Here is a 25,468-nt window from a genome sequence, read left to right as displayed (position 1 = left end):
GCCACTTCCATTAGTAAAGTTCTACTTTTATGACAAGTTTTGTGTAATTCCATTAAGATGTTGTTTCTATAGGGAACAGGAAAGAATCATGCTTGATTTAAAATGAAATATGTCGCTTTTTTGACCCCCTCTTTTTTTCCAGACACCCTTGCAGATCCCAATAAAACATGCCAAGCTTAACCCAAATAGGATGAACATTTGTTTTAGAAAGTTCAATGCAGGTTCACTGAATTATGCCAAAGGTATTAAAACAAAAATCGTCTTTTCAGTGGAAACTCTGATATAACATAACTACATGCACACTAATTCACTATTGTAAGATATAATGTATGTGTCACAACTTACGTGTTGCTTGCGCCAGGAAACTGCAGATCTAGTGGCGTGGGTCTGGAAGGTTCGGCTTTGGCCCAGAAAGGGGCGACTCTTTCTAGTAGCCACGGTGCTGTCGGCAATGGAACCGCCAAGAACAGACCGTGCCTTTTAGAAATAGTGCCAGAGGGAAAAAACCCCAAAAGGGGAAAAAACCTCCAAACAGTGGATTCCTGAAACAAGAACAAAAACAGGAATCAAAAAGATACAAAAATGCTTGGTAGAAACAAATTGACAAGATCCAGAACCGAAGGCTAGAATCAGGAGCGAAGACACAATCAGAGCAGATAGTGTTGCAGCGCAAGGAAAGAGAGAAAACAGAGCCCTTATATACCAAGAAACAGGAAGTGACCAACAGGAAGTAAAAAGACACCATCTTAGATAGGGAAGAAGTACATAGGATAGAATAGAACAGGAACCATAGAAAATAGGGAACAAGGAATGCTGGGAAGAAAAAAGGTAACATGGGAAGGGGGAAAGACATAAAGAAAGGACAGAAAATGCCTCAGGAAGGAAATAAGAAAAGAAGAAGAAAAAGAAACAGGTAAGGAGAGGTCAAGGGAAAACGGGGACGCAACAAAAGGCAGAGCGAGGCCCCAAGTAAAATCTGGGGCCTCGCGCTGTGCAGAGAAGGCTCGGGGCGCGCCGCGTCCTGAGAACGCGCTGTGCGGCGCGAGCCGAATGCTCGGCTTGCGCTGCGTGGCGCGGCGCGACGCGACAGTAGGTCCCCCCCGAAGGTCCAGGTTTGAAGGGAAACAAACGATGAAAACGAGAAATCAGAAGAGGGGCGTGAACAGAAGATGCATCTTCCCAAGAGCAGTCACTAAGAGGATAACCCTTCCAGTGAATCAAATACTGAAGACGTCGGTGAAAAAGGCGAGAGTCACAAATCTCCTGAACCTCATATTCAGGGGCATCATTCACCAACACAGGAGGAGGACAAGGAAACTGACGAGAGAAAGGATCAGGGACAAAAGGTTTGAGTTGGGATACATGAAAGACCGGATGAATCTTCCAAGTATGAGGCAAGCGAAGACGAACAGTGACAGGATTGATCAACTGAAGAATACGGAAAGGCCCATAATAGCGAGGCGTGAACTTATTCAGAGAAAGGCGAGAGGGCAAGTGTAGTAGTCCCAACAGTACAGACACTCAGTAGAGGCAACTTGGGTTATTAAGGTAAGTATTTATCTGTTATTTCAAATAAAGGATGTATAGGATTTGGTAAAGGGGTATAGAGACTATTGCTCCTTTGGGTGGTGAGCTTCGTCTTCCTAGCGTGCTTCTCTTCCTCTTTTCCTGTTAGGTGGCGGTTTGGATCTTCCTCATGATCCCGGGTAGCATACAGGGGAAAAAAAAGATAAATACCGATGGTGAGTGGAATGAAGGCCGTTACATACGTCCTTTTACTTAGCTACAATACTGGGGAATGGGTTCAGGAAGGGGAGTGCCAGTGAGGACTGTGGGCTGTGACTCTATGGCCTTATCTCCTAAACGTACTTATTTTTGGTGCTCGTTACGTGTCCCTTTTGGTGCCTTCTGACTCCCTCCCTGTCCTCCCCTCACCCTGCCTCCCTCCCTTCCCCAGCGTGTCTCTCTTTAAGGTGCCCCTCTGGTTGTCCACAAGGACCGTACCTTCCAGAGCCACGACCCTCCGGGGCCGTGGCTGGCTCTGTGGAGGTCTTCTCGGTGGTCTCCGGTCCCGCTGTCTTCTGGTCTGGTCCCCGTGGGCTCCGGCACCACTCTGGCGTCGTCTCCACACGTTCCCGGCCAGTGGGTCTGCCCTCCGTCCTCGGGGTTGTCTTCTGGCTTGTGTGGCTGTCCTCTCCGACTGCCGCCACCGCCGCCGCCGCCTTTCTCCTCACTCGCTGCTCTCCCGTCCTCGCTCGCTGCTCTCCCGTCCTCGCTCGCTGCTCTCCCGTCCTCGCTCGCTGCTCTCCCGTCCTCGCTCGCTGCTCTCCCGTCCTCGCTCGCCGCTCTCCCGTCCTTGCTCGCCGCTCTCCCGTCCTTGCTCGCCGCTCTCCCGTCCTCGCTCGCTGGTCTTCCGTCCTCGCTCGCTGGTCTTCCCCCCTCCTGGGGAATCCCTGGCTTTTGGCCTCCGGCTGGCCAATCCGCTGTGTCCGCGTCATCGGAGGTTGTCGAGGCAACCTCGAAATGCCGGCCTCGCCGTGAAAGCGTTCCCATGGCAACATGGGAACGCAAAAACAACTCTTGTCCTGCTGGTGCATCGCTTACGATCGGGCTGACCCGGTCACACACCCTTCCCCAGGAGCTGTCCTGCTCTAGGACAGTGGCAGATAGGGGAAACCGAGACAGATAATCCGCGGGGGCCTGGCGAGATCCGGGCACGTGGCGTACCTGAAAAGAGAAGGGTTGGAGTTCAAGGAACCAGCGGAGTATCCTGGAGTTCGAGTCTTTATGTGCAGCTAACCACGTAAGGGGAGCGTGATCCGTGAATAATATAAAAGGTCGGCCCAGGAGGTAATATTGTAGACAGTCTATGGCCCATTTGATAGCCAAACATTCCCTCTCAATAATTGGGTAATTACGCTCCCGAGGAAATAACTTCCTGCTGATGTAGACTACGGGGTGGTCAAGCCCTTCTGCATCCGGTTGCGTTAGAACCCCTCCAAGCCCAACATCCGAGGCGTCGGTGTAAAGGTGGAAGGGTTTTGTAAAATCCGGACAGCGTAGGATGGGGTTGGAGGTTAAGGAGCCCTTTAGTCGTTCAAAACTCCTATTTTGCGTTTCCGAAAAAGGCAAAAGCCGATTGGGATGGTGTTTAGCGAGGAGGTCCGTAAGGGGGGCTGCTATGGAGGAATAATGCGGAATGAAACGTCGATAATAGCCCACTAACCCTAAAAATGAACGTAAATCCTTTTTAGTGTGTGGAAGAGGGGCATGCAAGATAGCCTCCACTTTTGGGTTTTGAGGTTGTAGGGTACCCTGATTAATCCGATAACCCAGGTAGGAGATGTCTGTCTTACCTATGATACACTTCTTGGGATTGGCTGTTAAGCCGGCTGATTTGAGGGCGTGGAATATCTTCTGTATGTGTACCAAGTGTTCTTCCCATGATTCGCTAAAAACGACTACATCGTCTAGGTATGCGGCAGAGAATGTAGGAAAGGGTTTTAAAATCCTATCCATCAACCTCTGAAAGGTTGCGGGTGCCCCGTGAAGCCCAAAAGGTAGTACGGTGAACTGATACAACCCTGACTGGGTGGAAAAGGCTGTTTTCTCCTTATCCTGAGCGGCTAGGGGAATCTGCCAGTATCCTTTTGTTAGGTCGATAGTAGACATGTATTTTGCTCTTCCTAGTTTTTCGAGAACGTCGTCTACTCTCGGGATGGGGTAAGTGTCAAAGAGGGAGCTCGCGTTAAGTTTGTGGAAATCGATACAAAACCTGACACTACCGTCGGGTTTTGGTACTAGAACTACCGGTGAACACCAGGGACTATTGGAGGGTTCGATGACTCCTAAGGATAACATCTTTTTGATTTCTTCCTCAATTATTTGTTTTCTAGCTTCTGGAATACGATATGGACGCTCTCTAGTGATTGTATCGGGATTTGTTCGTATGTTGTGGTGGATTAGGGAAGTTTTTCCTGGCTTCTCTGAAAACAGCGGTTTCCACTGTTTCAGTATTGTACGGGCTTGTTGTTTTTGCCCCTCAGATAAAGTATCGTTTACCGAGGGTAAAATAACCTCCGTGGATGGGGTGGAGGGGTAGAACTCGATATCTAGTGTCTTGTTGGGGCACATGAAACGACCCATTTCTATGGTTTGGTTAGGATGCTCGGGTGTTTCCCATTTTTTTAGCAAATTTACATGGTATATTTGTGTTTTCCTCGGATGGGAGGATATTTCAATAAGGTAGGTGACGGGGGAAACTGCCTTGATAATGCGATATGGGCCTTGCCATTTGGCGAGGAATTTGTGTTCGGAGGTGGGCCTCATTATTAGGACCTGGTCTTCGGGTTGGAAAACCCGTAGTTTGCTTCCTTTGTCATATTGGAGTTTCTGAGTTCGTTGGGCCTCTTCCAAGTGTGCATGCACGTCGGCCCATAAGCTGTGTAGGTGTTTTCTCAATTTTTTTGCATATTCTAATAACGGAGTCCCCCCTTCCTCTGCCTCAGCCTCCCAGGCTTCTACTGCCATGTCTAGTAGGGAGCGAGGTTGGCGTCCAAACACCAACTCAAATGGGCTATGCCCCGTGGATGCTTGTTCGTGGGTTCGTGGGGCGTACAGAACTAGTGGCAGCTTTTGATCCCAATCTTTCCCTGTCTCATTGATAATCTTTCTAAGTAGCGTTTTAATGGTTCGGTTATATCGTTCTACCAGTCCGTCTGTTTGAGGATGGTAAACGGATGTTCTGATCTGAGCTATCCCCAATGTTTTGCACACTTGTTTCATTAGGGTGGACATAAAAGGGGTACCCTGGTCTGTAAGAATTTCATGGGGAAACCCAAGTCGAGCAAAGACATTAATCATGGCTTGGGCGACTGTCTTGGTCGTCATACTCGTCAGGGGAATAGCCTCCGGGTATCGTGTGGCATAGTCCACAATGACCAGGATGTAGGTGTGTCCTTTTGATGAAGGAACTAAGGGCCCGACCAAGTCCATCCCTATTCTTTTAAAGGGAATATCTATAATGGGAAGGGGGAAAAGAGGTGCCTTCCTAGGCCTACCAGGTTCGGTTAACTGACATCGGGGACATTGGGCGCAATACCTTCGTATGTGGGCGTATACCCCAGGCCAGTAAAATTTTCTGAGCAAATATTCTTCGGTTTTTTCTCTCCCCAAGTGTCCTCCCCCTGGGTGATTATGTGCTAGTGCAAGAACATGATCCCGATAATCGGTAGGTACTAGAAGTTGGCGTTTACGTATACCCAACCGTGTGGTAGTTACTCAATACAATAAGTTTTTTCGTACTACAAAGTAGGGACCCACCTCCTCAGTCTCTTCTGGTACGGCTGACCTCCAAGCGTGGGTAAGGGAGGGGTCCTCTCTCTGTTGTTGGCTAAAACTACTAGGGGCTTCTTGAAGTTCTGCCACTATTTCTCCGCAAGATTTTTCACTTGCAGTCTTCCGATATTCCTCTCTCTCATGTCTTTTTTCTTTTCGTGACAATTTTCTACGATCAGCTGGACACTCTATACAACTCTTTGCAAAAGGAGCGTCTCTCCACCAATCTTTGACTTCCTTGTTATCTCTGACGTGGTCCAACAACTCTTGGAAGTGGATATAGTCTGTCCCAATGATACACTCCTCAATTAATTGGGGCATTATTCCTACGGGGAGGAAATCCTGATAGGGTCCCCACACGATTGGAAGCATCTTTATCGGGTACTGGGCCTTGTCTCCGTGTATACAACATATGGTTACCCATTGTTTCTCTTCTGAGTCGTCATGCGTCACGTCTTTTCTGATTACCGATTGGCTACAGCCAGAATCAACCAGGGCATACACCCTTTCCCCATTAACGGTTATCATTAGTTTAAATTTGAGAGCACCCTTTCCTGTACATAGTACCCTCCGTCTTGCCATCCCTATCTCCATCGGTTCCCCGGTATCCTGTTTTTGCAGACACATACGTGAGATGTGTCCCCATTCGCCACAATGATAACATTGGGGTCCCATTGTAGGTGGGCCTTCCGGAAATCTTCGTGGTACTGGGTGGTCGGGTGGACTTTTTAACAAGGTCTTTGGGTTCGGAAGGATCGGTTTAAGGATGTTTCGTGTCGGAGGGTTCCTAACATCGGTAGACCGGTGAAAAGCACAGGCGAGATCAATGGCCGTCTCAGTGTCCACTTTCGGGTGTTGCCTGATCCAGTGTTTTGTAGGCGGTGGCAGACCGTCTAGGTATTGTTCTAGTATGATGGTCTTAAGAACCTCCTCCCGACTATTTCCTACATGGCCTAACCACTTCAATGCCAAATCCTTTACCCGAAAATAAAAAGTTCTAGGATCTTCGTTGACTCCCCATTTGATTTTACGAAATTTAACTCGGTAATATTCTGCATCGTGGCCCACCCTTTCCAGTATACTAGTTTTTATGTCTTGATAAGGGGTGTCACCACCCGGGTTGGCGGCTTGATATGCTGATTGTAGGATACCTGTGAGCAAGGGAGCAACGTACTGACCCCACTTATCTTCCGGCCACAGGGCGGAGGAAGCCACTCTTTCAAAATTGGTAAAAAAGGACTCTGGATCCTCTCCCTCCTGATATTTCTGCAGTACCGAACTAGGTACGTTCGGATGTACCTTACTAGCGGCAATAGTCTCGGTTAGTTTTTTCATCGCGCTTTCGTGGACTAGCTGATTGTTAGCCAGTATGGTCGCCTGACTTTTCAGAGCAGATTGCAGAGCCTCCCGATCCTCTTTAGCTTCTCGCTGTTGGGCTTCCCATACCAGCTGTAAGTGTCTTTGCCCCTCCGCTAGCTGCTTGACCATGGCCTCTAAGGACGGACTTTCACTCATTGTGTATACTGTTTGGACTGCCAAGAGGAGGGGTTTAAGATCCCACTTCTGACACCACTGTAGTAGTCCCAACAGTACAGACACTCAGTAGAGGCAACTTGGGTTATTAAGGTAAGTATTTATTTGTTATTTCAAATAAAGGATGTATAGGATTTGGTAAAGGGGTATAGAGACTATTGCTCCTTTGGGTGGTGAGCTTCGTCTTCCTAGCGTGCTTCTCTTCCTCTTTTCCTGTTAGGTGTCGGTTTGGATCTTCCTCATGATCCCGGGTAGCATACAGGGGAAAAAAAAGATAAATACCGATGGTGAGTGGAATGAAGGCCGTTACATACGTCCTTTTACTTAGCTACAATACTGGGGAATGGGTTCAGGAAGGGGAGTGCCAGTGAGGACTGTGGGCTGTGACTCTATGGCCTTATCTCCTAAACGTACTTATTTTTGGTGCTCGTTACGTGTCCCTTTTGGTGCCTTCTGACTCCCTCCCTGTCCTCCCCTCACCCTGCCTCCCTCCCTTCCCCAGCTTGACTCTCTTTAAGGTGCCCCTCTGGTTGTCCACAAGGACCGTACCTTCCAGAGCCACGACCCTCCGGGGCCGTGGCTGGCTCTGTGGAGGTCCTCTCTGTGGTCTCCGGTCCCGCTGTCTTCTGGTCTGGTCCCCGTGGGCTCCGGAACCACTCTGGCGTCGTCTCCACACGTTCCCGGCCAGTGGGTCTGCCCTCCGTCCTCGGGGTTGTCTTCTGGCTTGTGTGGCTGTCCTCTCCGACCGCCGCCACTGCCGCCACTGCCGCCGCCGCCTTTCTCCTCACTCGCTGCTCTTCCGTCCTCGCTCGCCGCTCTCCCGTCCTCGCTCGCCGCTCTCCCGTCCTCGCTCGCTGGTCTTCCGTCCTCGCTCGCTGGTCTTCCCCCCTCCTGGGGAATCCCTGGCTTTTGGCCTCCGGCTGGCCAATCCGCTGTGTCCGCGTCATCGGAGGTTGTCGAGGCAACCTCGAAATGCCGGCCTCGCCGTGAAAGCGTTCCCATGGCAACATGGGAACGCGAAAACAACTCTTGTCCTGCTGGTGCATCGCTTACGATCGGGCTGACCCGGTCACAGCAAGAATTTGGAAGAAAGCCAGATTTTATCTTGAGGGTGATAATCAGGAGTGGGTCCAAGTTTTTTATCAGCGATCTTCTTCATATATCTCTTGGTGTTCAATAAATTAGATCTAATGAGTTTATGGAGTTGCAGGAGACGTTTGGAAAAAGAAGCAATCGCAGGCAGAGGAGAGGTAGATTGAGGAGAAGTAGGAAAAGAGGTCGGATGATAGCCATGGGAACAGAAAAAAGGAGTGACCTTAGAGGCACTATGGACAGTATTGTTGTAGGAATATTCAGCAATAGAAAGATAAATGTTCCAATTGCTCTGGGTGGAATTACAAAAGCAGCGAAGGTATTGTTCTAATCCTTGGTTTAAACGCTCGGTTTGCCCATTGGTCTGAGGATGGAACCCGGAAGATAGTGCTATATTGATGTTTAGTGTCTTGCAAAAATGTTTCCAAAACCGAGAAATATACTGAGGCCCCCTGTCAGACACAATGGTATGTGGAAGTCCATGGAGACGGAAAATATGGTCGATAAATATCTGGCTCAATTCTTGGGATGTAGGCAACTTCTTTAGGGCAGTGAAGTGAGCCATTTTAGTGAAAGAATCAACAGTGACCATGATAACCTGGTTTCCAGCTGATGGTGGAAGCGAACACATGAAGTCAGTGGAAATAGTATGCCATGGAGTTGGTGGAACTGGCAAAGGCTGTAGTAATCCTGCAGGTCTACTACAGGGAATCTTGACTTGCGCACATATGGGGCAGGCCTGAACGTATCTTTCGACATCTGATTTCCAGGTAGGCCACCAGAAAGATCGTGAAAGAAGTTCTTGTGTGGCCTTGATACCTCTATGACCTGCAATCGGTGAATCATGGCACATCTGTAATGCCTTGTCTCGAACTTTGTTAGTAGGGAGGAATAACAGATTTTGATGATAATAGTATCCCTCCTTCTTGCGTAAAAAGGTCCTTAATGTCTCTATTTCACTATTAGACAGGCTGGAGTACTCCAGTTGTACCTCCTCCAGAAAAGATTGAGCAACTCCAATGATCTTACTAGGCTCCAGTAGAAACTGAGACGGGGAAGGAGTACAATCTGTATAACGGCGAGACAGAGCATCAGCCAGAATGTTTTGAGATCCAGGAATATAGGTGATGTAAAAATCATACTGACTGAAGAAAAAGGCCCAACGGGCCTGGCGACTATTTTGGCATACAAAATTACGTAGACATTGCAGATTACGATGATCTGTTCTCACCTCGAAAGGCTCCTTGGAACCCATCAGGAACTGTCTCCATTCGATGCAGGCTGTCTTCAGGGCTAACATCTCTCTTTCTAGCACTGAGTAATGTTGTTCTGCTGAAGAGAGAATATGGGACAAATAGAAAACAGGATGTTCAAGACCATCATCCTCTTGTAGTTGGAGTAAGACAGCCCCAATAGCTCTTTCGGAGGCATCGGTAACTACAATAAACTGTTTGTTGGTATCTGGGTGTCTTAAGATGGGAGCTTGAGTGAATGCCTTTTTTAAATCTTGAAAAGCTGTTTCAGCCGCCTTAGTCCAGACAAACCCTTGTTTAAGATTTTCCTTCTTTAAAGTATGGGTTATATGGCTGTTCTGTTTAGCAAAGTCTTGAATGAACTGCCGGTAAAAATTTGCTAATCCTAGGAAACATTGTGTTTCTTTAATGGAAGAAGGAGAAGGCCAATCAAGAATTGCTTGTACCTTTTCTTGGTCCATAGCTATGCCGGTGGGACTTAAATGATAACCCAGATACTTGACTTCCGTCTTATCGAACTCACATTTTTCGGGCTTACAGGATAGTTGATGTGCTCGGAGTCTTTGAAGGACTTGTTTCACATGAGAAGAATGGAGTGCGGCATGTCTGGAGAAAATAAGGATGTTGTCTAAGTAAATTACGACTGTCTGGTTCAAGAGATCGGAAAATATGGAGTCCATAAATCTTTGAAATATTGCAGGGGCGTTCGTAAGACCAAAGGGCATGACTTTATACTCAAAATGACCAAACGGTGTCCTGAATGCTGTTTTCCATTTGTCTCCTTCTTTTATACGTAAAAGGTGGTAAGCTCCCCGAAGATCCAACTTGGTAAAACGTTGAGCCCCTCTGACTGCTTCTAGAATATCCTTGATGAGGGGCAAAGGATAACGATCCTTGATAGTTATTTTGTTTAGGCCTCGAAAATCTAGGCAAGGACGAAGATCTTTGGTCTTCTTTGGCACAAAAAAGAGAGGAGCCCCTGCCGGAGAAGACGATGGAACAATGAGACAACTCTGTACATTTTCCTCCAGATACTCCTTAAGAACTTCCTTTTCAGGTTCCGTGAGTGAATACATCCTCCCAAAGGGGACGACTGTTCCAGGTTCCAAAGGAATAGCACAATCGTACTCTCGATGTGGAGGTAATACAGGTCTGGATGGTTTTAAAAACACGTCTTGGAACTCTAAATAATGTTCAGGAACTCCTTGGATAGTATTGATGGAATACTCCGTAGTACTCTTGATAGGTGTTAGTCTGTTTGGTGACCAATACTTATCGGAAGCAAAGCAGTTTTCTAGACAAAACTGTGAGGATAAAGATATTGTCCGGGTTACCCAGTTCACATATGGATTATGTCTTGTAAACCACGGAATTCCAAGAATAATGGTATGGTTGGGAGACGAAATGAGATCAAAGGAGAGGTGTTCTTGATGATTACCAAACTGTAAATTTAACATCAAGGTTGTAGTTTCGACTGGACCTGAGGATATCAAGGATCCATCCACAGTGTGCACTTGTTCAGGGATGTCTTTGGGTTGTGTGGGAATCTGTTGCTTAGTGGCCCAAGTCTTATCCATGTATATACCACTAGCTCCACAATCCAACAATGCCAGAGTTCTTTCTTGGCGGCCATCAGGTAGCTGTAATATGACCGATAACACGAACAAGTATGTAGTATTGTCATTAAATGAACTGATGGAAGGTATAGCCGATGATCCCGTCCCCTCCCTTCTTACAGAGGACGGGAAGTGGCGTTTCCCGAGGGTCTAGATGGACGTACAGGACAGGTACGAAGCATGTGACCAGCAGAACCACAGTATAGGCATAATCCTTTCTTCCGTCTGTCTTCCTTCTCACTAGCGGAGAGCGGCCCTCGAGTAGTATCCACTTGCATGGGTTCCCCTTCTGTGTCTCTAACAGGGGGACGAGATTCCTCAGGACGAGGTAGATACATCCGTGAAGAGTTTGGCTGAGAAGATCCTCTACTCCTTCTCTTCTCCATTCGTCGTTCTTGAAGACAATACTCGATGGAAATTGCTTGATCCATCAAGCCACGAAGATCTTCAACTCTAGTGGAATGTACTAATTCATCCTTTATTTCTTCCTTAAGCCCTCTGCGGAACAAAGTTACCAGGGTACGCTCTACCCAAGTGGTCTCTGCCGCTAACTGACGGAAACGTGTAATATATTGAAGGACATCTTGGGAACCCTGCTGGATATCACATAAGGCTTCCTCTGCCGAGGCTTCCAATCCTGGACGACTAAACATTTGTTTGAAGCGGGTCACGAAGGCAGAATAGTCCGACAATACCGGATCGTTGGACGACACCATCGGGGTTGCCCAGGCCAAGGCAGGACCAGATAATGCACTAATAAGATATCCCACCTTTGTCCTGTCATGAGAGAATTGGGTAGGTCTGAAGGCGAAGTACACCGTTAGTGCATCCAGGAATTCACGCAGTTTAGTTGGTTCACCAGAGAAGCGAGGAGTAGAGGCGGAGATAGTCGGAACATCGCCACTGCTGAGGGCCAAAGCCTGTCGCAACACCGCATTCTCGTTGCGCAATTGTTGCAATTCCTGAGCTTGTTGTTGAATGGTAGTCAAAAGAGATGGATCAGGATCTGCAGCCGCCGCCACTGTATTATCCATAGTGTCAGAGGACGTCGGAATGGTTTGGCGCTGCAATCTGTCACGACTTACGTGTTGCTTGCGCCAGGAAACCGCAGATCTAGTGGCGTGGGTCTGGAAGGTTCGGCTTTGGCCCAGAAAGGGGCGACTCTTTCTAGTAGCCACGGTGCTGTCGGCAATGGAACCGCCAAGAACAGACCGTGCCTTTTAGAAATAGTGCCAGAGGGAAAAAAACCCAAAAGGGGAAAAAACCTCCAAACAGTGGATTCCTGAAACAAGAACAAAAACAGGAATCAAAAAGATACAAAAATGCTTGGTAGAAACAAATTGACAAGATCCAGAACCGAAGGCTAGAATCAGGAGCGAAGACACAATCAGAGCAGATAGTGTTGCAGCGCAAGGAAAGAGAGAAAACAGAGCCCTTATATACCAAGAAACAGGAAGTGACCAACAGGAAGTAAAAAGACACCATCTTAGATAGGGAAGAAGTACATAGGATAGAATAGAACAGGAACCATAGAAAATAGGGAACAAGGAATGCTGGGAAGAAAAAAGGTAACATGGGAAGGGGGAAAGACATAAAGAAAGGACAGAAAATGCCTCCGGAAGGAAATAAGAAAAGAAGAAGAAAAAGAAACAGGTAAGGAGAGGTCAAGGGAAAACGGGGACGCAACAAAAGGCAGAGCGAGGCCCCAAGTAAAATCTGGGGCCTCGCGCTGTGCAGAGAAGGCTCGGGGCGCGCCGCGTCCTGAGAACGCGCTGTGCGGCGCAAGCCGAATGCTCGGCTTGCGCCGCGTGGCGCGGCGCGACAGTATGCATATTTGTATGTATAGCAATACATTTATGCATGTATATCAATATTCACTTAAAAACCAGAGGTTACAGGGACGTTATAGTTAGGTTTACATTTTAAACATATGAAACCATAGAAATTCACCAGTTACGGTTAGAGTTACCTCAAGTAAATATAATTCGTGCCATGTGGTAACTATAACTCGCGCCTCCGCCATGCAGTTTTTTCATCAAAAATGTTTCTGCTAATATTACAATGGTATTATCAATGATGTTATCAAAGATGTCATGAGTGCTGTAATTTGTGGGGTAATTAGCAGTGCGTGGCGAGGGCGTGAGTTATGGTAAGTTGAGGTAACTCTAACTATAACTGGTAAATATCCATGGTTTCGTTTAAAATGTGATCCTAACTATAACGTCCCTGTAACCTTTGTTTTTTTCAGTGAATTTCTATGTTTTTTTTAACATACAGTAATTATCATTACTATATGTTAATCCAACCACGGCCGTGCACGGCCTTTGACCGTGCGCAGTGGTTGGCCACAGTCCAGGCCCTTAGGTCAACTCCCTATAAGCACCCAAGCCTGCACTGTGCATGGCCTTTGCCCGTGCTTAGTGAAGGTTGCCTGTAAGACCTGGCCTGCAGCCAGACCCTGTGGCCAACCCCACTAACCACCCAATTCCACGCTGTACATGGCCCTTTGGCTGTGCACGGCGGGAGATGGCTGCGGCCCCTCTAGGTGTGAGAATAGGTGTGAGAGGGTGTATCTGGGGGTGAGAGTGGCTGTAACAGTGTCTGTCTGTGATTGTGTGTACATCACATTTTTAGTGGGTGCGTCCGTGTGTGCGCGGGTTTGTGAGTGGGTACATGAGGGTGTCAGTGGGCCTGTGATTGAGTGTGTGAGAGTCTGAGTGGGTCTGTGAGTGGGTGCGTGAGGGCCTGGCTGTGGCTGTGAGTGGGCACACAACTGTCTGAGTGGGTCTGTGAGTGAGTGCATGAGGGCCTTAGTGGGTCTTTGAGTAGGTGCGTAAGTGTCTGAGTGGGTGTGTGAGTGGGAGAAAGAGATTGAAAGAGACAGACAGAGAAAGAGAGTGAGAGAGAGATAGAGAGTTTTTCAGGCTATGATATACTTAGAATGAGATATTTCTTTACAATTTGAAAATAAAAATGTATTTGTCAATTAAAAAGAGTAAGATCACCTTTCAGCATGAGCCTTAAATATTTGAATAAAAAAAAAATAAGGAAGGGAAACGATGAGGGACACACCTGGGTTCGAACCCTCAACGCTCAGTGTGAATGTCTGCGATCTTCACACTTGAGCTATTTATCATTATTACTTTTTTGATATTTTTTTAGCTCTTTAAGGCCTTCCCTGCAGTCCCTGACTGTATTTATTTATTTAATTTGTCATTTACCCTTACGGGCTATCTGGGACCGTGGGGGGAGCCTCAAGGCCTCCCCCCACCAGTCCAATTGCTTCAGCAAGCAAGCAGCTCCTTTTAACAGCATTTGCCTGGTTAATGGAGCAATGCTTTTATTTATTTTCCCTGCATGTATATCTGGGTGCAGGGAACAGAGATGAAATCTCTGCTTTTTGACAGCAGGACCTGTTTGAGCAGAGTGTTTACTGTGACTTGGCTGCAGCTTCAAACATCTGTGTCCCAGGTGGGCATCCCGGGGCATAACATGAGCCGGCCCTGGGTGGTGACGATCCCCAGGGCCATCAGTGGCTCTAATGTAGAAGAAGCCCCTGGGAGGTGGTGGTCCCCGCGGTTTGAGGGTCTGAAACATACCCTCTTTCTAATTTTAACTATTTGTCAAGGGGAGGTGGTGGTCCCTGGGGTTGCGTGGGGTGCGTGGCCCCCTGCACACTATTTAAACATAGCCCTGGGGAGGTGGTGGTCCTTGGGGCTGTAGGGAGCGCCGGGTGCCCCACCACATATTAATTGTTATAAGCACTGGGGGGGTGGTTGTCCCCGGGGCTGCGGGTGGGGTAGGCCAGGTGCCCCAGTGTATTAATTGTTAAAAGCCCTGGGGGAGGTGATGGTTCCTATTTTGGTGGGAAAACAGGGATCATTAAATAGGTATCATTGAGGCCCATGTGGATCATACAGTCATGTTCTTTGAGAAGGTCTCTCAATGATGGATACCTTCCATCTTGATTCACCTATAAAGAATCCAGCTGTTGATATATTTGAGATTGTATATCAACAAGTAACCTCCTCCCTTCTTGGTTACAAGGAATATGTTGCAGCAAAACCCTCTGGGGTGAGGCGTGGAGAGAAATATTGCTTCTTTGCACAACAGCTCTTGAAACATTCAGCTGCCTAGGAATAAACTGCTTAATTGGGGGTCCCAAAAACTCTAGTTTGAATCCCTACATTTTTTCTAAGACCCAAGGTTTTTTGTGTTATTGTCTCCCATTTGCACAGAGAATACTTTTCTGCCCCCTCCAAAACCACCTGCGAGACAGGAATTATCTTTACCTCTAAATCCAGATTCTGAGTTGACAGAAAGATTTCCATAGTAGCCACATCCACCACATCTCCTATGGCTGCCTCTAGGCTTCGCTGGGAAAAAGATTCATCCTCTGGAACTGTTTAACTAGCTACATTTTCTCTGTGCCATAACAGATGACCTGGCAAACTTCCCCTGATTCATTTAGCCTTGTTAAAAGGGCTAGGTTAGAAGTGTTTTTTAGATCACAACTTTGCCTTGTCCAGCACCGTGAGAGCGTTCACAAATTTTCAGAGGTCTCTGACAAATAAGTCCCTAAAAGGACAACCTTTCACTATCGGACTTGCTTCTGCTGAAGCCAGGTCTTTCATCTTAGGTTCAATTTGCATTAGGATGGAATGGCAGCTGTCAGATGAGATGGCACAATTAGCATTGTCTAACTTACGTATGGCCCACTGGGTCCACCCTGCCAAAGCATTGGGATCATTCACTGAGTCCGACTACTTTACCTGAAAGCTATTCTGGAATCTTGATGAATGGTCCAGAGAAGTCTAACAACATATTTTGGCTGCCTTCCAAGTCCTATTGATACCTTTCAAAGAAACTTCTTAGTAAGAAGGTGATCATATTTAGGTCTAAATCTGGCGGTTGCACCAGCTTCCCTGGAAGGGCAGGCCTGGGGCTTCTGCTCAAAGTTGACTGGACAGCTCTTCTCGAATCCTTCGCGCAACCGACTCAAGGTTGAACATATGCTGCCCCAGCCAGCGAAGGCACCCAATCCGAAGGCCACAGATGGGCTATGTCATCTTGGTCAGAACACAATGCGTTTGGCTGGTTTCTGACATCATATGCTGATAGGTCTGCATCACAAGTCCTTTAGTGCTTTCCTGACTCTGGGAGGGGGCACCCATGAGGAGGGTCTGACTGGTCTGAGTTGTCAAAAGCGTCATCGGAGTCATCCACAAGGACAGTGTTTACAGAAGTGGCTTCCCCAGAGCCAGTTCTAGAGCACTGTAGTTGTGATCCTGCAAATAAGCCTAAGACATTCCTTCATGACCTGAGAGTGTGGCCATTTATTGGACTTGCCTTACACCTTTTCTGGTTTTCTTTCCGACGTCACCTGTAGTAAGGCGGAGGAGTCACGGGGTTCTTCGAACTCTTGGCACTGCACATAGCATTTTTGTTTTCTGGTAAAGGGGTTGAGGATCATAGGCAGGGCTCGGTTTACTGATTGCTGCACTGAGTTATCCAGGATCTCCAGTAGTTAATCTTTTAAAGTAGTACCCCTGTTAGTTGGTTTTATTTGTTTATTGATTGCATCTACGTACATTGATTATCAATTTACTGTATCTCTTGTTGTAATACTTCTTATATGGATTGTGCTAATGTTATATCCAGATGTGTTCTTGATTGAATTATCCTTTCTTTTATTTCGAGATCGGCTCTTGGATGCAGTTGTGGTTTTGTAGCTTTCAAATAAGGCTCAGTGGAATTCATTATTTCTCCTTGTCATCTCCACTGGGCGTTCCCAAACACCACACTTCCCAATAGTAATACCAATAAATAACAGAACAGAAATAACAACACATAATCAAACAAATAAATGATACTGTCTCTGGAATAACGCCATTGATAATGTCAAACTTAAAGTGATAATTACTGTCACCAGTGAAACCATCGATGTCATTTATATTAGCTGTCACATCATGGGTGACGCCATGAGTTTGCATTTTGGGTGCAAGTTATGATTCACATCGCAGGAGTGCGAGTTAGGGATTCTTGTAGATAATATTGTTGATTGTCATGTATAACGGAGTCAACAAAAGACACTCTCTCTAGTTTTGGTTATTGTCTGTCATGTTTTACTCTTCTGTTTTATGCTATGCATATTAATAACCCATTTGTAAATGAAACGTGGCGAGGGCAATCGTGATACTGAGAACCCATTCAAACTTGGTGTATTTACTTGCCAACTGTTTAAATGCTTATTGTCCCTCTCTACAAGAGAAGATGATTTGTTATCAATTGCAAATATGCTTCTGTTTCTAGGGAAGAAAAAGCGCCAACTAAACCAAGGACCTTCATCACTGCTGAGGGGAGAGTGCTGAATATCAATGAGGCTAAGTAAATGCGTTTTATAAACGTTTTTTAATATTGTTTTATAGTATTTATTTTTGGTAATGTTTTTTGAAAATATGTTCACATCTAATACAGCAGAACCATCCCAAAGTGTGACATTACCGCATATTAGGAATAAATGCACGTTATTGTTACTCATTGGCAACCTGTCAAAGTTATCTTTGCTGCATTCTTAACATCATGGACCCAAAATCTAGAAATATGTTGTCAGGCTTTATGTACTCTAAAACACACCATTAACAACCGTCTCACTCGCCCTTTGCAAACCACTTTCACTAGTACTAGTAGTAAATGTGTCTGACTACATCTTGCAAACGGTTTTCCGCCCCATCAGCACCTCAAACTTACTCAATAAATCTTGTGTTAAGTTGGCTTGCAGAAACCATGTCCAAATTATCCATATAGCTCATTCGCATTCCACTCAGAGGCTATCACTTCATGTGTTCACTCTTCTAGAACCAATCCCTCCCTCATGCTGTCTTCTCTTTCCTCACCACACATTCCTAAATTGTAGTGCTGCCAAGGTTCATTTCTGTGAACATAGTACCAGAAAAGGAAGCTCATGCAGGCTGTTTTCGAATGTCATCCATCAAGTTCTCATGTCTATCAGTCATCATGGCCATTAGATCTTCTGCTGTATGGATGTTCACTACTCATGTCAGGATGACATACTTCTCAACTTCAAGGCCTGTGCAGTTATGAGCTGGGCGGCCACCTCAATTCCATAAGTCATAAATTATTCAAACATATGTAAAGACACTAAAAAAAAAGATATTTTAAAAATACAGACTATGTACTTTATTCAATAGATTGTATTCTCAATTAGGAAGTTCCAATATTAAACACCAGCCAACCAGGCATCATGTTTCCCAAGATCTTTGCATCTCCTCTGTAGGTGGTGTAGGTAACTAAAGAGCACCAATTTCAACTAGAGGGGTACTGTCATTCCAGATATTTCATTTAGTCCTCACTCTGGCCGACATCATGTGTGGCCTGTTAATCCTCTCTGCCATGGTGACCTCATTGAGTTACGCACTCTAGAGGTACCAGTAACTCCAGACGGCGGAGTTACCGGGAGATAACATGTTGGACCCTAATGGTCCTCTTAGAAGTAAGGAATTGTCCTGAAAATTGATAATTCGAAATTCCACTGGCCATTCTTCATTTCTCCCCAGATTTTCACAGTAAGAGCAGAACATTTCAGTGTCAAAATAAACAGACACAAGGTATTCTGGACGATCTAATGATTCTGGGGCCAGCCCCATAAACATTAAGAAGTACCCTGGACAGAGTCAAAAGGCCAAAGTCAAGAAGAGCCTTGTTCATTGCTGTTGGGCAAACGAAAACATATGGCGCACCTAAAGTTGGCTTAATGGGGAAGAAAACAAGGCCAGTCATAAGTGTCTTGGATGGCACAAATGTCCACAGGAAAAAAAAGGTTTTCCTAATTACACTCTTTGCTGATGTCGGCTTCTGCCATCAATTGTGCGTATAAGCAATAGCGCAGTTTTAAACTCCAACTTTATTCTAAAACTGTGCACTTTGACATGTCTAATTTTTTATGTGATGCAGTGTGACTAATCTTAGTGCGCATATCTTAATAATTTAGAACACAGTGGGCACATCATGACCCAATTAAAACAAATCCTTTGCAGTACTTGATCCTATCACAATAAACTCTTGTGACCTTAATTAGTAACTAAACAATTTGGCATAATGCAAAAAATAAAAGTATAAATTCAAAATATTTGCTATAGCATCAAATCTTATATTAGCACAATACAGATTCCAACACATTTTTGTTAACTTTCTTTTGTGCCAAACGTGCTCTGTTGGTTTTCATTCACCCAAGTGTTTCCTTCCTTGATATTTTGTCATGGATGCTGCCTTAGGAATACTTTCCAAAACATACATTATTACTGATATGTAAAAGTGTTGTTGTGCTGTCTTCCCTGTGGTTCAAGTGATACTTGTAATGGTGGGATTGTCAAAGGTGCAATGTTCTTCACGCCTTTGGGTAGCCAGTAAGTTCACAATGTATGTCCGTGCAAAGTGAAGGAAGATATAACTGTCTATGGCAAGGTCTGAATCCAGAATGATTCAATGTGCCTGCAGAGAGCAGATTGGGAATGGCAAGATCTGAATCCAGAATGATTCAATGTGTCTGCAGGGAGCAAATTGGGGATGTACCTGCAGGGAGTATGTATGAATGCTTTTGAATATAGGATTTGTGGAAATAAATGTTCTCTTTTGCAAGATAGGACAAGGAGCTGGCAAAGAACTGCCTATTGGAATGTGGTGCAGGGCCTTGACCCTGCAACATTGGCTTGTAAGTAGAAGAATGAAGATCTTTTGAAGGCTGCTATCCTGCTCTGGTCCCTACAAGAGGGTTAATTGGAGCCTTGGGATCTGAAGTGCTAGGACTGCACCAATGGCAGGCATTCTCCATGTCTATCCTGTTCCCTAACCCACCTCCTGCGGCCCAGTAGATGGAGACCCTTTGCATTCTAGGCTCGTGCTAGAACTTTACCTATGATTTGGCCCTCGACTTGATGCAGGCTAGTTTCCTGACATGTAGCTGGAAGCAGAACCCAACACTAGGTGGCCTCATAATAAACGTACATGTAAAGAACACTTCTAGCGACTCTCAGGTTCTATGATGCCTCACTGCTGACTGTAGCCCCCAGAGCAGGTGTAGGACTCTTCTGGGGGTGGGGAGAGTCCTAGGGAAGGTGGAATGTCCTAACCTTACTGAGAAATAATAGCTACCAACATAACTCATCCCTGTGAGAATGAGTGGGCGAGTAGCGAGAATGATTTGCATGACCTGAGCTTTATTCCTGACAGGTCAGTTCCAACCCAGACATGATGCTTGAGGGGAGTGGATGTTGGAGAGATGGGAAACTGGGCCTGTATGTTGCCAGGAACAATAGTTAGCTTTTGGAGCACTCCACTGTTTTTTTCACACTGCCCTCATCTCACTAAAAACAAATTGAGTAACTGATCTTATTTTAGATAGTGTCTGCAACGGCTCCCCTACGTTCCTATAACAATGCCTCTACATTTTTCATCTCTTTAGACTTGACTTCTGTTTGAAGGAGGATGAAGAAAATAACCAGTTCATCCTGGACCTTGCCATCTATAGGTTAGCATTTCCTTATTTACTTTAAAATGCATTTAAATGATTATTGCTTTGACACTGAATTGTTTGAAGAGATTTTTGATCTTGTTTTTATCTCATACTGCATCAGCCTAGTGATTTGTCGCACTACATTCTGTTTATGTTCAATGGCAGTACTGGTCTGGGATACAGAGTGTGTTTTATGACCCCATAGATGGCAACACTTGCCCTTTGGCCATGTTTCCCGAACCGCCATCCATTTAACTTTTGCTAATCTCTGTTGGTCGCGGATTTATGCCTATTTTACGATATAGGTTTTCGCTCTACAGTGAAGGCTGACACTTTGGTAATTATATTTCACGGAAATGAATGTGGATTTATCACTGTCTGTGATTTAAACAGCAGACCTTTTCCTTGAACTCATAACATAAATTCTTAGGGCATGTAGTCAGTATTCTTTCATTTACATGCCTCATCTTCTCTTTGCATATTCCACCAAACATTTGCATAATCGTTTTGAATTACTGAAGTGAAGATTTTCGGTCTATATATATAGTACTGCAAGACAACCCTCAGTCATGTTGCAAAATAATTGGAGCTTGTGCGGTGTTGCACCACATCTCAATTTAAAAGGCATGCCAGTGGAAGGAGACAGTGATTCGGAAAAAATTCCCTTCCTGCCCTGACCAGAAAAGCTACACCAAGAGATACTGGGAGCAAGTCAAGGATGAACAGCTGCTGAACTGAGCATCATGAGATCAAAAATTCAAGCCAGAGGGTCTCCGCACTGAAACCTACCAGCTTTGCAAACATGTTGTTGTATCCTAGTAACCATTTCAGGTCTGTTAAGAATGTGGGGTTGGAATGTTATTGCTTGAAGGATGACGTTGAGAGAAGACGGAGAGGTCGGTGGAGCTGGGTGCTTCTGTGAACCTTGGCAGGGGTTGTTCCTGTTTTCTTAATAAAGAAGACTTTTCCTACACGTTTGGCATCGCCTTTGTATCTTAACATTGGCGACGAGGATAAGATGTGGGCATTAAAGACGATGTCAAAAGAAAATCCTGTAACTTGTGACCGCGTCAACCCCTGCCAAAAGAAGGTAAATTCTCGGAGGTAAAGAAAGAAAAGCGCGACGTGAGCAAAGATACGTTGGGAGGTGTCAAAGAAAAAGAAATAAGATCGAAGCTAAAGATAGAACGTGACATTTTTAAAGCATTTGTCATCTGCAAAAAGATAAGTATAAAAGAAGAGTGCGGATGGACATGAACGGTGCAGTGTTTCTGCACAATTTACACCGCGTCAGGAATTCAAATTGTTTTGATGCTAAAGCGCGTACATGGTGCGGTAAGGAGCTTTTTGAATGCTAATAATAGAATTTTACCATGTTCCGCTGGAAGGCTCGTGGAGCCGCGAATGGAGTTACGCGGTGACGTCGACACGCTAGCAACGCAACCACGGCACTAGCAGCGTGACGTGGGAAGAAGGCGAGTTGCACACGTGTATGTAACCACGGCAACGGCTGCGTGCATGTAACCACGGCAACGGCCGTAACGAAGGAATCTCTTGGTTCTGAGGTTGTAGTTTGTTCTTGTTCCATGATTCAAAGAAGGGCCTTCGCCCTCACTTCAAAAAGGGTCTCAATCTGATATCACGGAGGCGCCTTTAGTCAAGAGTCTATTGATGAGATATACTGCTATGAATGAGTATATGCATGTTTGTTCTAACCTTTTCTTTTCAGATCTCTCTCCCTGCAGTTCCCTACCCTAATACCCCTGCCCCCGCCTGGCTTCATCATAACTCTGTGCTATAATAGCTTTCTGAGTTGGTGACGCCGGGAGGTGGGCCTTTTGTTCAGCAACGTGCAGATCCCAAGGAAAGTTCACTGTGACAGAATAGTGAGCCCACAAGTTTATACTTTCCTCTTGGTCTGTACGTGAGCTGCGCAAAATGGCCACCTTAGATACCCTTATGCAAGTAGCCACTCAGATGCAAAGGGATTTGACAGACTCAGTTACAGAGTAAGGTGGATGGTTCTGAAATTGAGTCTCGTCCTACGCTTTCCGCACCTACTAACATCTTTGAATGGATCTGGTAAATCTTTAGAACTGAATTCAAAGATGGTATTATTTTAACAAACATATTAATGCATTTGTAACATTTTAACAAACCTATTGAAAGATGGCCTTGGTTGAAGCACAGTCATCTGATGTGAGTATCTTTGAATGGGTTTGTTAAAATTATGCAAACCATTCATGTTGCCCGTGGTGCATGCATACGCGTGAACTCTGGCAGGTGCTTAATTAACATGGGTAAATAACTATTTTAAGATAAAGGTGGCACAAGTATTTAAAAAAAAAACTAAGCAGCAGAGGTTTCAGGGAAGGTGAGACAAGTAGGGAGAGGGCAGTGCAAAGAAGGAGCACGGCTGTGGAGGATATTTAAAAACACAAGTGGGATTCGGAGTGATGGTGGAAGCAACAACTTAGTTGGAGGGGTCAGGGATGGAAGCAGCACAGGGGGCCTGGGACACAATGAGTGGCACACAGCTTACGAGAGAGAACAGAGAGCAAGAAAATATGCAGCCCCATAAAGCAATTTAATCAAGTGGCAACAGTTGTGACAGACTATAAAGCTATCCAGTCATGAACAATTGACCTACCTATGTGTATGAGAAAAATAGGTCTGGCCAGCAGCCGTCTGGGGTTATTACCTCAACTCCTTGTTTATTCTCAAGAAAACATGTAGAAAATTACATTTGCACACTGGCTGTGTCTGACAAGTGACCAATGAATTGTAAAAATAATGGCAAAATTTATTTTGCAAGTTCTTCCTCTCCTGTCACCTTTGCAACAATAAGCAATTCAATTACCTGCTCTTTGGGGGTTTCCTGCACTTTCTCACACTTTGTCATTGCCTGCTTCTAAGTGTTTTTCTCTGCCTCTAAAGCATTAGTGTTGATTGAGCCTGCTTCACTCTTCAGTAGTGATAGCAATATTCTAATGGCCACATTTGAGGACTAAAACTCCCATCAGTGCACTGGCGATCTTTATCAGGTGCTTGGTCATATTACTCCTCTGGTGCAACGATTTGACCTATAGGTTTGCAGAAAATCTTTACAGGGTGGAAGTGTTGAAGGACACTCTGTCCACAGAGCACCTAAATACTTGTAGGTGGGTGTCTGAATGGTATTTCAATTACCTCTGTGCCACAGAGCATTTGATGGTCAGGCACAATGTGATCACATATTGGGGCATTTCCGTTACACTTCATAAAAAAAAAAAAAAAACTTTGTAGGTATTTTTATGTTGTTACAACAATTATTAAGACACTAGTAAGTTGCAGTGCTTATATCAGCATGCAAAACAATGATAATTACGATAATATAAGAAAGGATCATAAACCAATGTGGGGATGCACGTGGTGTGTATATAAACCAATCATGATCCTCAGACGAGAGCGGTAAACTAGATCAATACAGCTAACAGGCATTGTGGCACAATGTCGCTAACAAAACAACCAGTAGCAAAGACGTGACCTCAATGCTGAATAGTCTTTGTGGAAGTCTTTGAGGGCCAGGCCAGAAAGTAAGTGGTATAAAGTCCGATGTAACTACAAAAGTATACAACTCTGCCAGCTCAACTGATAAATGTTGGTATAACTCCTAACATATTGACCAATGTCATTTAGTCTTGAGCCCAATGATATATAACCACAAAATATAGTAAGCACTTTTTATTAAACAGTATCTAATTAAATCACATTAGTAAACCACTTTTCCACAACTTTGTATATGAAAACATAAATCACTTCAATTTACCCGAAAACATATACATAGCCAATAAGTATTATTTGACATAATCTCCTGACCCCCCCACACTCATACTAAAAACACTGTGCACTGTGCACGTTCACTCACGTATCAATCATACCTCATTCATACTAACACACAAACTAAATACCACAAAAAAAGACTCAGTACAGTGAACCTGATAGAACCATGCTACATAATATAAGTTTCTACAATGTGCTCTTAGGTATGCCTCTTAATACTGCCCCATACATCTTTTAGCAATGTAAACAAGTTAGTATCCACAGCCCTAATTCAATTGCATCCTCTTAGGGCTACATACATGATATAGAGAAAAGTAAAACTCTTTTGGTTAGAGGTCCTAAGCTGGAACTCCTTTTCTGATATATGAATCATATGGTCTTCTGGTTCACATTCTGTTTCCAATGGTGCTGACGCGCGTTTCGGTGTTGACCCAGATATAGAACCACCTACTTCAGGTTGCAATGTAACAAAGTAGGAAAATGGAAATAAAGAAAGAGCGTCGCCCCCGCCAGCAGCAGCTGCTGCAAACCTATAACAACCAAACGATAATAAACTATGTTTATTATCGTTTGGTTGTTAAATGGGCGGGGCCATGAGGTATGACGAGGGGAGTGCATTGTGCACTCCCCTCAGTGCACATGTGTGTTGGCCGACCTTCTCGGGCTGGCCAAACACACATGCACACAGGACTCTCTCCAGCCCGGCAACACATTTGCCGGGCTGGAGAGAGCCTGCACAGACTCCCACTCTGCCTGGGAGCGCCCTAGCTGGGCACTTCAAGCCAATCCGAACACTGCTCTGAGCAGCATCAGGATTGGCACGGGGCAGGCTGGCAGCCTGTGCCTGCCTGGAGCGGTGAGGGAGAGAGGAGCGGCGCAGGAGCGTAGCAGGTAAGTTTTTTATTTTTTAAAAATTTTATTATTTCCCCAACTCTCCCCGCCACGCGCTGCTCCGTCCCTTTTTGTCCCCGCGAGCCACGACTGATGTATACTGTGATCCATGAGATTGACCAAAGGTTTTATTGAAACGCCACCTTGTCTTAGAGAGGTATGTGTTAGGGGTCCAAAAGATCACTTCCGTAGGAACGTCCACTCAAGTGGGAACCACAGAATTAATGCACTGAATAATGTCTTACTGTACTGGGAAACATAGAGTTGGTAAAGACTCCCAGAATATAGACCGTGTTTTGCAAGATAATTTACTCCACAAAACGGATCACAGACGGGATTGTATCTGAACGCGGTTGGGATGAGATGAACTTCTATTCATTTATCTGTATTCT

The 25,468-nt window shown here is 45.3% G+C and overlaps 1 protein-coding gene across 3 annotated transcripts in view; it reads left to right on the top strand.

The window, feature by feature from the left end:
* The window catches only part of DNAAF11 (dynein axonemal assembly factor 11), a 210,929-nt gene that overhangs the window by 93,678 nt on the left and 91,783 nt on the right, over window positions 1-25,468 (top strand). For all 3 annotated transcript variants that reach the window (XM_069220770.1, XM_069220771.1, XM_069220772.1), the window contains exons 7-8: window positions 17,144-17,218; window positions 20,313-20,378. In XM_069220770.1, coding sequence (XP_069076871.1) covers window positions 17,144-17,218; window positions 20,313-20,378 — 141 coding nt within the window. The remainder of the gene's footprint in view (window positions 1-17,143; window positions 17,219-20,312; window positions 20,379-25,468) is intronic.

This window comes from Pleurodeles waltl, chromosome 2_2 (genome assembly GCF_031143425.1).
Source record: "Pleurodeles waltl isolate 20211129_DDA chromosome 2_2, aPleWal1.hap1.20221129, whole genome shotgun sequence".
Classification (NCBI taxonomy): domain Eukaryota; kingdom Metazoa; phylum Chordata; class Amphibia; order Caudata; family Salamandridae; genus Pleurodeles; species Pleurodeles waltl.
This window is presented reverse-complemented; position numbering and strand designations above follow the sequence as displayed.